Below are 13,169 nucleotides of genomic sequence, written 5' to 3' on the forward strand. Positions count from 1 at the left end.
ATACATTTTTTTTCCTGCGGAGAGGAGTGGAAGAGAGTGGAGAGGGCTTTCACACACATTACAATGACATATCATTACCAGCCCACTGAATAATGAAAGAGACACAATGACCAGCTGCTGACAGGGATTATATTAGCATCAACAGAATGACTATTTACTCCACCACTGTGTAAATTTAAACTAAATAATAATAATAATTCAAATAGCCTGTGGTACAGAGTTGCAGTAATAAGTAAATTGTAAATATCACATGGTTTCAAACTACAGAAACAAACTACAGATTTTGATTTTCACATGCTGAACTGTTGTTATAATGTATTTATGCATAATTAGAGGGAACGCTGGACTCATCCAGGTGGGATCTCAACAAATTGCTGTTTAGATTCTGTATACAAGGAGGAAAGGTTATTCAATCAGAAAAATAAGAGAGTTGAGAACACCACTACACATACTGTACGTCCAGATATCACTGCAGCAAAAGGACGGTACCTTCACTCTGTTAAAGGACAGAGTAAAACAGCGAAAAATTAGGAGCAACTGAAAACGGACGTGAGCAACAGTGAACAAATGTATCCACTAAAGAGAGAGAAAATATGAGAGGTCCACAGAGCCGTGCTGTGGTGTGGTGGTGAGACTGACAAAGAAAGTGGGTTTTTGAATGATTAGACACTGAAAGCCTCAGAGCAACTTGCATTGCTGAGTTCATCTAATTGGATATTTTCCTGAATATTCTGGCACTAAGTGTAATTCACTGTGGCTAATAAGCTTCATTGCCAGACTCCAAGATAAATACAGTGTCAACAAATCAGTCAGTGTAACATTATACCACCTGTTCATGTGTTTTGTCCTTGTGCATTGCATAATTTTATTGCACTAACAAAGTGCTCAATTGACCTTTAAATTATAAGCAGATCAGAGATGTATAAAAAACAATTCAACTCCAATATTTTAATGTATTTATCCCTTCCTCTTTTTTTTGTACTGTGTATCTTTTGAAGCTATTATGAATATGAGAATGAAGAAAAAGGAAACATGAAGATGTGGAGAAAATGAGTGTGTTTCCTTTGGGATTCTGCCGATGCTGATAGTATTGATTCATCATGGTGTGCGTGTTTGTGTGTGTGTGATACAGTACTATATTGTTCTCTGTGACCAGGGACGTGCACATGACTATAGAGGGGCAGGGGCTCAACATCAGAAAAGGGCGGTGTACAATTTTTTCAGGCCTTAATATCAAAATAAATAAATTAAAATAAATTACAGTTACTATTTAGTCGGTAAAGAAAGCCTGCACGCCTTCAGGACTGCAGTCAACATGCTGGACCAATTTCCCAACTTCCCGAAACAGAGTCATGACTTCTGAACTGGTGGCTAAGGCTAATATGGTATTGGGTGCACATTAACATGGCTTGCAGAAAGAAAAAAAAGTAGGCTAAGCCTACAGGCTACACACACAAAACCAAGAAATGACTACTGTGACTGCTGTGCATATTTACCAACAGCAGCAATATTTACCACAGCAAAGTCACAATTACCAGTAACTCAATATCTGGAAACAAATTCAAATAGTCAGTGAAATCAAGCTGAGTGAGTGATTCCTCCTGTTGCTGCTGCTGTTCACTACATTCAGGTGATGTTAGACAAAATGGGCGCTTTTCTGAAATATGACTCATATTAAGCTCGTTGAATAAGTGGACGGCGACTTGTCAGAACCGACAAGGAAGTTATGTTGGTGGATTTATAACTCACGAGATTCGACACAAGTCGCTCCACTGTCACGTCTCATCTATGTGCGGGTTATCGATGAGGCCGCAGCTTCTCTCTCTCTCTCTCTCTGGACGTGCTGGACGTGCATGTGAGGGAGCACGCACCGCGGGGCAGCCCCGCCCCTCAGTGAGGGACAGAGCGGAGCAGCAGCGGACAACACACACACCAACGTACATACACAATACCGTGTGTATTACAAGGAAAAGCGTACGGTAGATAACCGTGGCATTTACAGCGCGGATGTTTACATCCTCATGCACAACAGGAATGCATTTATTGAAAAGACATTAAAAAAAGGGCACTTTTTAATACGAGGCAAAAAGGGCAGGGGCTCAAGCACCCTTTGGGCCCTATGTGTGCACGTGCCTGTCTGTGACAATGAAGGAGTGCTTGAGCAAGACAAAATCATGTTTCCCTTCGGTTTTAGCTGAGCCATCAAAAGTTGATGTCTTCTTACATCGATTTGCTTCACTGAATCTAAATCTTCCTTTCTCTGTACAGTCATGAATGTAGGTATCTGTGTGTGTGTGCTCCTGGCTGCCCTGTCCAGCTGTTCCCTGAGTCTGCCTTCACAGTCCATGGTAAGAGACGCATACACACACACACACATAAAACATCTCTGTTTTAAATTATGATAAAGTCTGTTATAATGTTTACACAGTTTTATATTTCTTATTGTCCAGCCACAGAGAGCCGAGGGTGAGGCTTTGTCAGACAGCCTTCCTCCACCTTTACCCAACCACACACGCCAGGCGCGCTCGGCTCCAGCGCCCCCCTCAGGGCGGCTCACCAACTACAACCAACCCCAGGAGGACGCACACAGCCTGAACCAGCTCCTGGCCAGACTCATCTCCAGGAGAGGTGAGCAGTTGGATGATGGTCGAGCCTGACCACTGTCAGTCAGGAGACGGATAGAACGAGTAACTGGAGCGAAAGTCTTCCCCTGTAGTCATCTCATCTCATCACACACCGGTCATTCCTCTCCTCTCTCGTCTTGTTGCTCCTGGTCGTGTTATTTCTCTCTTCCTGACGTCCGTCCTTCTGTAATCAGTCATCACTCGTGCTGTGCCTGAGATCCACCATCTGGCATTTCCCACCCCCCTCTAGTTTCTTCTCTTCTGCCTCCATTTTCCATACCTCCTCCTTGTTCCAACCTTTATTTTTTTTCCACTTCTGCTTCTTCCTTTTCCATCCCTCCTCTATCCTTCCCTCCTTTACTTATCTCCCTGTGTTTCCTGACCTCACTCTCTGCTCCCTCTGTCGCTGTGTATCTCTGTTTCTTTTTCAAGTCAATGCTGTGTGACTGGGAGACATGCTGAGCTCACTGGGAATAGAAACAGAAGTCAGCAATAGTTACTTCAACTAATTCAGAGGTTATCTGTTATTATTATTATTACAGAGTCAGTGCAGGTGGAAAACGTGCACAGCTGTCATGTTATGGCCAAGCAGAACGACATTTGTAATCACATCATGTCCTGTCTCCTCCAGGCTCTCCCTACCAGACCAGATCCTCCATCACCAGCAGAGCCAGTGGTCTAGCCCCAGGCCACAGGATAAAGGACAGGGATTATCTTGGCTGGATGGACTTTGGAAGACGCAGTGCAGAGGAGTATGAATACTCCTCCTAAGGCACGGCTTGCTTTCGCTGACGAACCTGAGTTGCAACCCCCAACACCGCCAACAAAAGCTCAGAAAGATAATGAGCCCTTTTCACACTGCACTTACTGTAACCCGGGGCTGACTCGACTGGATCCTGTACCAAAAGGACATGTCCTGCAATCTGAATCTCTATGCTGAACATAAGAGCACCTTCTATACTATTCCCTACAGTATGTCAAATGGTATTAAGTACTGAATTGTAAAGATAAGGACCAATAATATCCTGTATTGTTGTTATATACAAGAAAAGAAACTGAACAGTGTATTGGTCCAGCTATTAGTAGGTCCCACCTTCCCCAGACTGTCTCTAGGTCTCAGACCCATTATTTCCTATTGAAGAGCTAAATCTTTAAAAACACGTCCAAACGGATCAATATGTATGATCATTTTATTTTTGAGTAAGACTCAACATCTCTGAAAACTGTAGTTTTTAAACACCGTCACATAAACAATCAATCATCATCAATGGTGCATTTTTATTATGGGATTATTTTCAGCAGTGGATTTGATACAGATACTGATTGGGTGCTCTAGTAAGTATTTACAGCAGCAGGGCAGTGTATGTGGGTTAAACTCGAAATAAACTACAACAGCAATGAAGGAACATTTCAACAAGTGCAACAGTGTGGCTCATTTTTGTGTTTTTTTGAAAAAAACGTTGTGGACACGCACATCACACCTAGAAGGTGCTGAGTAGAAAAAGTCAAAGAATAAAGAAAGCAAAAACACTCGCAGCCCTGACAATCATGATCTGATGAAGAGCACATCCCTGCTCGAAACGTCACAAGAGTGCAATAAAGTACCACGCTATATGAGCCCTGCAGTGCTGCAAGTATTTTTGCTTTCTTCATTTTTCTGTTTTTATAATATGTTTTTGGGCAATGACGGAGCTCTATGCACAGAGGAGTACACTGCAAAACACAGAAAACACATGTACATTGTTGGTTTTGGTCTTTTCATAAGATTTGTCGACAATATAAGAAAACAGGTGTCAAACAGCTATGAGCTAACAAAGAACTATCAGGCACAAATCTGCAAAACCTGCACCATAAATATTAATTTAAATGAGAAAAGAAATATGTTTTTGGACTCAAGTTTATGTCACTCAGGTTGGTGTTGGAATAACCGATCTTACTGATACTTCAGAATGCATCTGATGCCTTATATTGCCCCATGGTGAGCCATTATAGTCACTAACCACAAGTGTCTATTGAACCAAAATTGGGTTTGAAGTCTCTATCTTTGATTTGTAATTCATTGCACATTGCACATTGCACTCACCTGCAGCCCAGAGCTTCAATCCATTTCAACTTTACAAAATTGCACAGTAAAAAAATAAAAAATTTTTTTATCACTTGTAACAACAGAAAACACATACAACAACAGTCCTTGACACCTTTAAAACAGCAGCTTTCCCCCTCCAACCCTGCCTGCTGATGGAATCCCTGGGCTAGAAATGTGCAGTGTGAAAAGCACGAGACATATTTTGGACATGTTACGAGACAACTTCGGAGTCCCTTGTTGCATAGTGGACTTTGGTGGCATGCAGTCAAAATCAGGAATACAAATTGTGTAGATATGAGTAGAAGAGTGTTTCTGTTCTTTTCTGAAAAATCATTATGTATGTATGAATGTATGCACTCTTGAAGGTTAAGTAATAAATACTATGTTTATACCAACTTTCAGATCCAGTATAATTCAAAATAAAGCTCCATTCTCTGACGTCAGCAGCATGACATGGTAATTCATTTGTTTACAAGCATGAATTTATTATATCTGGAGGGCGCAGCTGGTGGGCTGATCACAAGCATCTCATGCAGCCACTGTCAGCATGGAGCAGCCCTAGAGGTAGAGAAATACTGGATGTCCTCCTGCTGTAGTAGGCTATGTATGTGTGTCCTTCCACATGAGCACTGAAATTCACCAGGGGATCCTCGATTCCACAGAAGCAGGACATTATTAGTGTCTGTTGCTCTGGCTTTCACAGGATTAGCACTTCGATTAATGAGACAGTTTCCTGAACAGGAAATAAATTTAACTAATCCTGAAGTATCTCTCTTAAATTTCACTCAGTTAATACTTAAAAAAGATTAGTGTCAGCCATCTGCATTAGGCCTCATTAGTGAGAGTGTGTGCACATCGTTCTAATGATCTGCTGCCACTGACTGAACAGAAGCTGCTGTGAAGAACAACTTGGTCCATGTCCTCCTGGGAACTGAAACTAAACTTTGCTACAAAAACAGTGAGGGGATCTTGCCTGAGGCCTCCCAGTGGACTTCAGCTGATACGTGATTTAAATCAAATGCTAATGAGGAACAAACACTTAAATGGTTAGCATTAAGTGAAGAGTTCTCTGTTACACCACTGAACATACACCTGAATGCTGGATTAAGTTTGGAAATACGTGTTGTGACTTGAAACATGTTTTGCTTTGTTTACACTTTTTAATTCACCATATACATGCATGTATTATTTCATAGTTGTGTTGCCTTCAGTATTGTTCTACAAGGTGGAAATCAGGCAACATTATGTAAATGTGTGTAAAGAGCAGAAGGGGTCCTTCTCTTTCTAACTTTTTCTTACACAGAAAAGAAAAACAGAAATGGAAACAGAATGGTTTATCCTCCTGTCTGAGTCCTGTTTACTGTCTGTCTCTCACTGAAGCTCTTACAAAATAGCTCCAGTGGTTCATATTTGTGCGGCTGCTGTTAAAGCACATTAACAAACAGAAAATAGTTTTTTTTTCATTTTGTAGATTTTTTTAATTAAAAGGCTCACCATGCAAAAGAGCAAAACGAAAATGTACAACCAAAATGATCTACAAATATACACATGGTAACATGGTATATGATGAATAACATTATGCACGTTATCCGCTCCATGGATTGATTTCTCACCAGCTTCATTAAAAACAAATGCACATGGAGGAGAGGAGGGTTAGCAAAACAGAGGAGAGATCGCACTTACCATACAAATTACTTCAATAATCTTATATAGTTGTATACTTGCTATACTATGCTGCAAATAGGTTTGAGTTAGAACTTGTTTATTTTATTTTTTTTATTTGTATTGATTAATGGTGAGTTGACACATCTATAGGCTACAGTGAGAAAAGAGAGAAAAAGACAGAGAGAGGGAAACAGAGCAGAGGCAGTGGATAAAGAGAAAGACGAGAAGAGAGAAGTTGGCAGGGAGGGGGCGGTCAAAAGCACAGGGCAACGCAATTTTATGTATAGCCCATTTTTACAGACAGTTTGTCTCAAAGGGCTTCACATCGCATCACAACAACATCCTCTGCCCTTAGACCCTCACATCGACTGAGGAAAAACCCACAGGGAAACCCTTTTATAACAGGGAAAAGACGGAGAAACCTCAGGGTGAGCAACAGAGGAGGGATCCCTCACCCAGGACGGGCAGACGTGATGTTGTAGGTACAGTATACACACAAGAAAACAGAAGAAGAAAGAAGAAAAAAGAAGAGGAAGAAGAAGAAAGATGAGGAAAGAAGAAGAACAAAGAATAGGAAAGAAGAAGAAAAGAAGTTTAAAAGAAAGATTTTGAGAGATGTTGTTTGAAAGAATAGGGAAGAAGAAGATGAAAGAAGAAGAAGAAGAAAGACGAGGAAAGAATAATAATAAGAAAGAATAGGAAAGAAGAAAGAAGAGGAAGAAGTAGAAAATAAGTTTAAAAGAAAGGAAACTAGCCTAGGAAGTTTGAGAGGAAGAAAGAATAGGAAAGAAGAGGAAAGAATAAGAAGAGGAAGAAAAGAAGTTTAAAAGAAAATTAAAATAGAGGAAGTTTGAGAGGACTAAATGGTTTACGTAAAGCGATGAAACGAGAAACGAGAGATAAACTAAGACATATAGCTATGAAATTACTTTGCCGCCCATTCAGCAACCCTGTCACTAATGAACTGAACTGCGGATCTTCGCAGAATCTCATAATGAAGAGAGGGGTAGTGGTCATGCATGAAAAAGTGGTATGAGGCCATGAGCTGTGACATTCCGGCGATGAACGCCTCCCTCAGGTGGGGGCACACGTTGACAGCCAGGTAGTCTTTGAGGGTGGAGAACGGGGGGACCCCCCCCAGGTAGGAGGCGGCGCCCCCCACGGCCGAGAACACGGCTTCTCGGGCCGAGGGACACGCAACCAACACGCCGGCCCCCATCAGCGCCGCGGCTGCCCCCACCTGCCACCAGGACGGGGAGCCGGGTGGGGCGGGTTGCTGCTGGGGGGGGTCCCTGCTGTCTGGAGCGATGACCCCCTGCACAGCTGAGACCAGTCTGCCGACAACGCTACCGAAGATGGACATGATGATGTCACAGAACTTACTTTACTGTGACTATTCTTATTTATTTAGCTATTTTTTCTTTAGCTGTTTGTCTCTGCAGCTGTTTGCTTTGTGTTATTTATTTATTTGTGTGTTTTTCTCTCTAATTTCACTCTGTAGATGATAATTTTTTAGAAATAAACGCACTTTTTGTGTGTATCTGATTAAACTCAGGGTGTGTGTGTGTTTGTTTCTAAGTCAACTCACCTTGTGTCTGTGTGACAACTCGACTCCTAAATAGGCCTGCTACGTTTAGACATCAAAGGCACTCCGTGTGACGTGGCGCTTCACAGACAAATGCGTGACGTCATTTGACGTTCTAAAGGATCTCGATGTCAGTTACGTCACCGGGGAGATGACGGGAGCTGCGGGCGAACGTGCAGCAGCCTACAGGTAACGTTCCATAATGTTGCCTACGTCACACGTTCGCAACTATCTGTTGACGTATCGACGTTCAAAACGGCCGCGTAAACGTCACGTATATGGCTTGCCATCGTTAATATACAGTAATACATCCATGCTTGCCATACAATAGGCTACCTAACTGCTTGCCTGTACAGGTAGGCTACCATAGACTGTAGGCCTGTACCGAGAAGGAGATAGGAGAGGAGGAGACAGAGAGAGAGAGAGGGGTAGAAAGAAAGAAAAAAAAAAAGTAAAAAAAAAAAAAAAGGCGGGTAGAAAGGAAGGAAGAAAGTTAGTTCATTTAGTTTATTCAATTCTCTTTAGTTAATTTTTCTTTACCCAACTTTTTTTTTCTCTCTTCTAAACTCACAGATAGGCCAAACCAAATTCTCTCTTTTCATCTTTCTTTTTATCCACTGACTCTGCTCTGTTTTCCTCTCTCTGTCTTTGTCTCAACTCACCACCAATCAATAAAAAAAAAAAAATCAACAAGTTCTCACTCAAACCTAGACTCCATTGAAACTTTAAACAGTAGAAACAAGTCTTGTGTATTGGTGTATTAATCCACGTTTTGATAGGTCATGAGATGGGTCATATTTTGAGATTATAATGGGTGTGTATTGCACTGAATGTTCGTGTCAGAGTGTGAGACATCATCAGTCAGAGTGGAACAACCTTTTCATGTGGCGGCTTCAGGACACTTGGGTCAGTATGGACGAGCAGTATGGAGGTATTTGGATGTTTCATAGTGTGTGTTTTGGACGATTCAAAAGTGATCTCTATCCGTCACCAATGTTGCCAGCCAGACTCCCTTGGAACTCCAAAAGCGTTTTGATAACTCTGAAAGTTCTCCAAACCCTTCCTTGGCATGACGGTGAGTAGAAAGTTGGTGAATTATTGATTATGGGTTAAGTATCCCTTTAAGTTATGTGGAGGTTTTTGTGGTTTTTAACAGTATGACCTTGTGGACCACAGCTATTTTATTTTTCCTGGGAAGTGTGCAATAACTGAGGTTCTGTTGTCTGTTTGTTTGTTTTTCTTTTTTAAAATCTTTTCATGAGTGTGTGTGTACATGTACGCCTCAAACTGTCTTATGTATTTTAGGTATATTTATTGTCCATGGCAGCCATTACCATGCACCCGAGTCCACAACAAATTTCCCCCTGTGGGACAATGAAGTTTACTCTATTCTATTCTATTCTATTCTATTCTATGCAGCCAGTATGCCAGCCATCACATCCATGGTACCGGTGCCGAGCAAAGCTCCAAAACTGAAGTAACAGGGCGCTGTATGGGGGGGAGAGGAGCAGGGAAACTCCGCGGCTCCGCTGTGCAGCAGTTTCACCGACCCGACCCCGCCCAGGCTGCAGCAGTGGCACCATTCATCCTACTAGACATTTCTCTACAACTTCAATGAGTTTAGATTATTTTAAGGTCGAAAAACTACGTAGTGGGGCTTGAAAAGACAGAGAGGAAGTGGAGATGGGACAAAACAAAAGAAAACATCAGGTAATCAGGTTTGACCGATGGAGAGAAAGGTTTCAAATCTTTCTCATTGTCTTTCAAATCGTAGCTAACCATAGCATTAACATAAATTAATATTAACTATATGCTAATGTTAAAGTAAGTATGACATTTGTTGTGACCAGTGTGTATGTTGCAACTGCATCTGAAAACAATAGCCCCAGTGGTTCATAGTTGTGCTGCTGCTGTTAAAGCACATTACAACAAACAGAAAATAGTTTTTGTTTTCATTTTGTAGAATTCTTTTTTTTATTGAAAGGCTCACCATGCAAAAAAAGCAAAATGAAAATGTACAATCGAAATGATCCACATTAAACAACATAATTGTTACACAATCTTTTGAACATGATGTGGTTTCCACAGAGAGGAAAACTGAAGCAGTAGGAGTTTAAATTGTAAAGTTATGACGCAGGGGCCACATTTGCAGTCAGAAGGTGAATGTTCATAATGTGTTTCTCTTCTCTACTCTAATCTTTTTGTGATAATGAGATGAAAAGAAGTACAGGAACGGATTCAGACAGTGATTGAAAAAGTAAACACACTCCACAAACCTCAGCGTCTGGCTAATTCGGAGCAGGTCTTTTCTCTCTGTGAAGAGAGCAACCACGTACAGCATGTGGAGAATGAAGGGAAAAAAGGCCACGGCCAGGGAAATGGCGATGATACGAATGAAAACCCTAGTAGCTCTGGCCTGTTTCATTTTGGCCATTTTGGCTCGGCTGACCCCTCGGACAAGAAGCACGTAGCAGGTGAGCAAGGCCAGGTGGCTGAGGACCATGAAGCCGATGTAGACCGCCTCAAACACCGGCGCGATGAAGTGACCACCGCAGGAACGGCCACCAATCCATTCCTTCTTGGTCGTCATGTCTGTGAGTGAAAACACGACAGGAAGAGCCTCCAGGGTTGCGAGCATCCACACGGAGGAGATTATGAGCCGTTGCCAAGTCCGGGCCAGTCTGCTCCACTTCTGAGGATGAAGAATCTGGTAGTATCTCTGGAAGCCTATCAGCACCAGGATGTTTAAGTTGGAGCTGACACAGAAGAAGTAGAAGTAGAAGAGAAGCTGACAGACGCCGTAAGGCAGATGAGATCCAGCGTAGAAAACCACCATGCCGAAGGCCAAGCAGAGCAGGCAGAGGAGGTCCGACGCTGCCAGGTTGAAGAAGAGCCGCTGAGTGATGGTGGAGCCGTGGAGATGCCGGCTGAGTTTTGCTATCACCCTGATGTTGGCGGGGATACCCAGCAGGCAGATGACCACAATCACACCAGCAACGAGGTAGTACCAAGGGTCGGGCACGGACTCTGAGGGCTGGGAGCTGGAGTTGGAGTCGTTGGAGGAGCTCCTGTTAAAACTCATGGTGGATGGACAGCGATAAGACTGAAGTGATGAGTTGTGTTGTGTCGATCTCAGGCTGTCAGGCTGTGTGACCTCTAGCCTATATGTTGTCTGTGAAACACAGTAACATATAGGTTATACAACCACAGCATAGTGGTTTGTGGTCTCAGTGCTGCCTGCTGCACAATATCAACTGGTTCTCAGGCTGTAGGGGAGGCCGGGGGTGATTGTGTAAGACATTATTCTCTCGGCTCCTTGCAGAGTGTTCATGGATGGGCTCTCAACCACTACAAATAGCAGTGCCTTAAACCTATCAAACTGTATCACAGAATTGATCATTTGATGTCAAAGTGCAACTGCTACAACCTAACCCACTACCAGGGTTGTAACACAACGTGGGGTAAATTCTAACAGTGAGATTGAAGAACTAAAAACTGAGACCACACCACAATATAAGTTTATTGTGCATGTTCCAGCACTAAAAACATCTCCCTATGGTTCAGTTCAACGACACTGCAGTGGTTTTTGGTCTCAGTGCTGCTGTGAAATATCAACTCAGGCTCTCAGGCTGTGAAACTCTTTATTGTGTTTCTTGTTTTTGTTTTGACCAACCAAACAAAGTAAAAGTGAGGAAGCAGAGGTTCCTGACACACTCCACGCACACACACATCCCACAGCTTTATCCCAATCACATCTGGTGGAGTCTCTGATTGAGTTTCCCATGAAAAACTTTGTGCTGTGTCTTAGAGCCTCACAGAGCTGCTACTGTGGCGAGTGTGGCGGTGGGCACCTACGGGGCCAAGGTGCACATCACTTGTTGTGCACTACTTACATGTGGAAAAAAATACCACAGAAACTGTGACAACCAGATGCAAACAGGTCTGATGAGGAACGTCAATGTAAACTAGACAAATAGCACATAAAAGTGCAAAGATGAAATAAGTTGTCAAATAAATCCATATTGTAAATTGTACACATTAGGTACACTTTTGAGATATTTTAGTTCATTATTCTTTTTCTATTTTCTTTGGTTATTTATAATATATTTTATTTCATACTGACTTAATGATTGCATTCAATAAAGAAATAATTAATAGCTTTACTTTTTATAGTAACAAGTGCACAAGTGGTTTGTTTTTGTTAATAGTTTCTAGTTGAAGAATAAATAGTCCTGATCACTGAAAAAAACAGCTGTGACATAAGTCCCAGTCAACCAGTTTGACATGAAATAGCAACAGACACCATGAGGATTCATCACCTCACTAATTGTGTATTTTGTGTGTATTTCGCAGAAGGCTAAGTGCATCATACAAAGCACCAAATCAACAGAACCAGAATATACAACCTTCCTCGTCGCTCTTGATGTTGTTGTAGTTTCTCTTTCTCACTCACAAAAGATCTCCAGAGATGCAAAGACTGATTTGAAAGGGCCGAGTGTGAAACCTAAAGTGAGAGAATAGGCTGTTTCATGACTTTGAAGTGAGAGGGTTCACGCGTCACTTCTCCTCGGGGAGTAATCAAATATCTATTTATCCCTATTTATATCAACATTCAATTGGTGTGCGCTCCCCGCCTCATTACAAACACACAAACATTTTCTCAGTAGGATTTTCTCACATTACTTGCTGGACACATGGGAGGAGCAGTACAAGTCCTCCCTCTTAGTGGCTGAGCACAATTTGATGATTGTGTTGGTGTCAGAGCTGCACAATTGATCAATAGAATCAAAATTGCAATATGGTTAAGAGCAATACGAGGCATCAAACACCTGCTAGCTTTGCCTGGTTCCTATTGAAAAGATAAGAAAATAGAACTCACCCACTCTCCTGCAGCCGTTTCCTGCAGAAGAACAAGTTGATTATTGAATGCAGTAGAAAAGTTAGGAGTCCTGTGACGTTTAGCTCCAAAAATGCACGCAAGCTTTGCTGACTGTGATAGGTCCATTCATTTCCCTGACAGCAGTATTTTGCTATCTGGCTGTCTCTGCTGAAGTCGCTACAACGACAACAACATCTCTCGAGGTGGTGTTATACTTGGTCTTACAGTTAAGACCATGGGTTAAACTTATGCCGGAATATCCCTTTAAGTCACAACATTGTTTTGCATTGACAGCACTATAAAAAAAATAATTCTATGACCAATTTTTGT

General features: G+C 42.0%; 1 protein-coding gene across 1 annotated transcript; it reads left to right on the plus strand.

Moving 5' to 3' along the window:
* Positions 1–2,270: 2,270 nt before the first annotated feature.
* Positions 2,271–3,395, plus strand: ccka (cholecystokinin a; the record flags this gene model as incomplete). Its single annotated transcript, XM_083988868.1, has 3 exons — positions 2,271–2,348; positions 2,451–2,628; positions 3,256–3,395. 3 exons carry the CDS (start codon positions 2,271–2,273, stop codon positions 3,393–3,395), a joined length of 396 nt encoding a protein of 131 aa, XP_083844994.1.
* Positions 3,396–13,169: the final 9,774 nt, after the last annotated feature.

The sequence above is a fragment of the Trachurus trachurus genome, assembly GCF_905171665.1.
Source record: "Trachurus trachurus genome assembly, chromosome: 16".
Taxonomy (NCBI): Eukaryota; Metazoa; Chordata; class Actinopteri; order Carangiformes; family Carangidae; genus Trachurus; species Trachurus trachurus.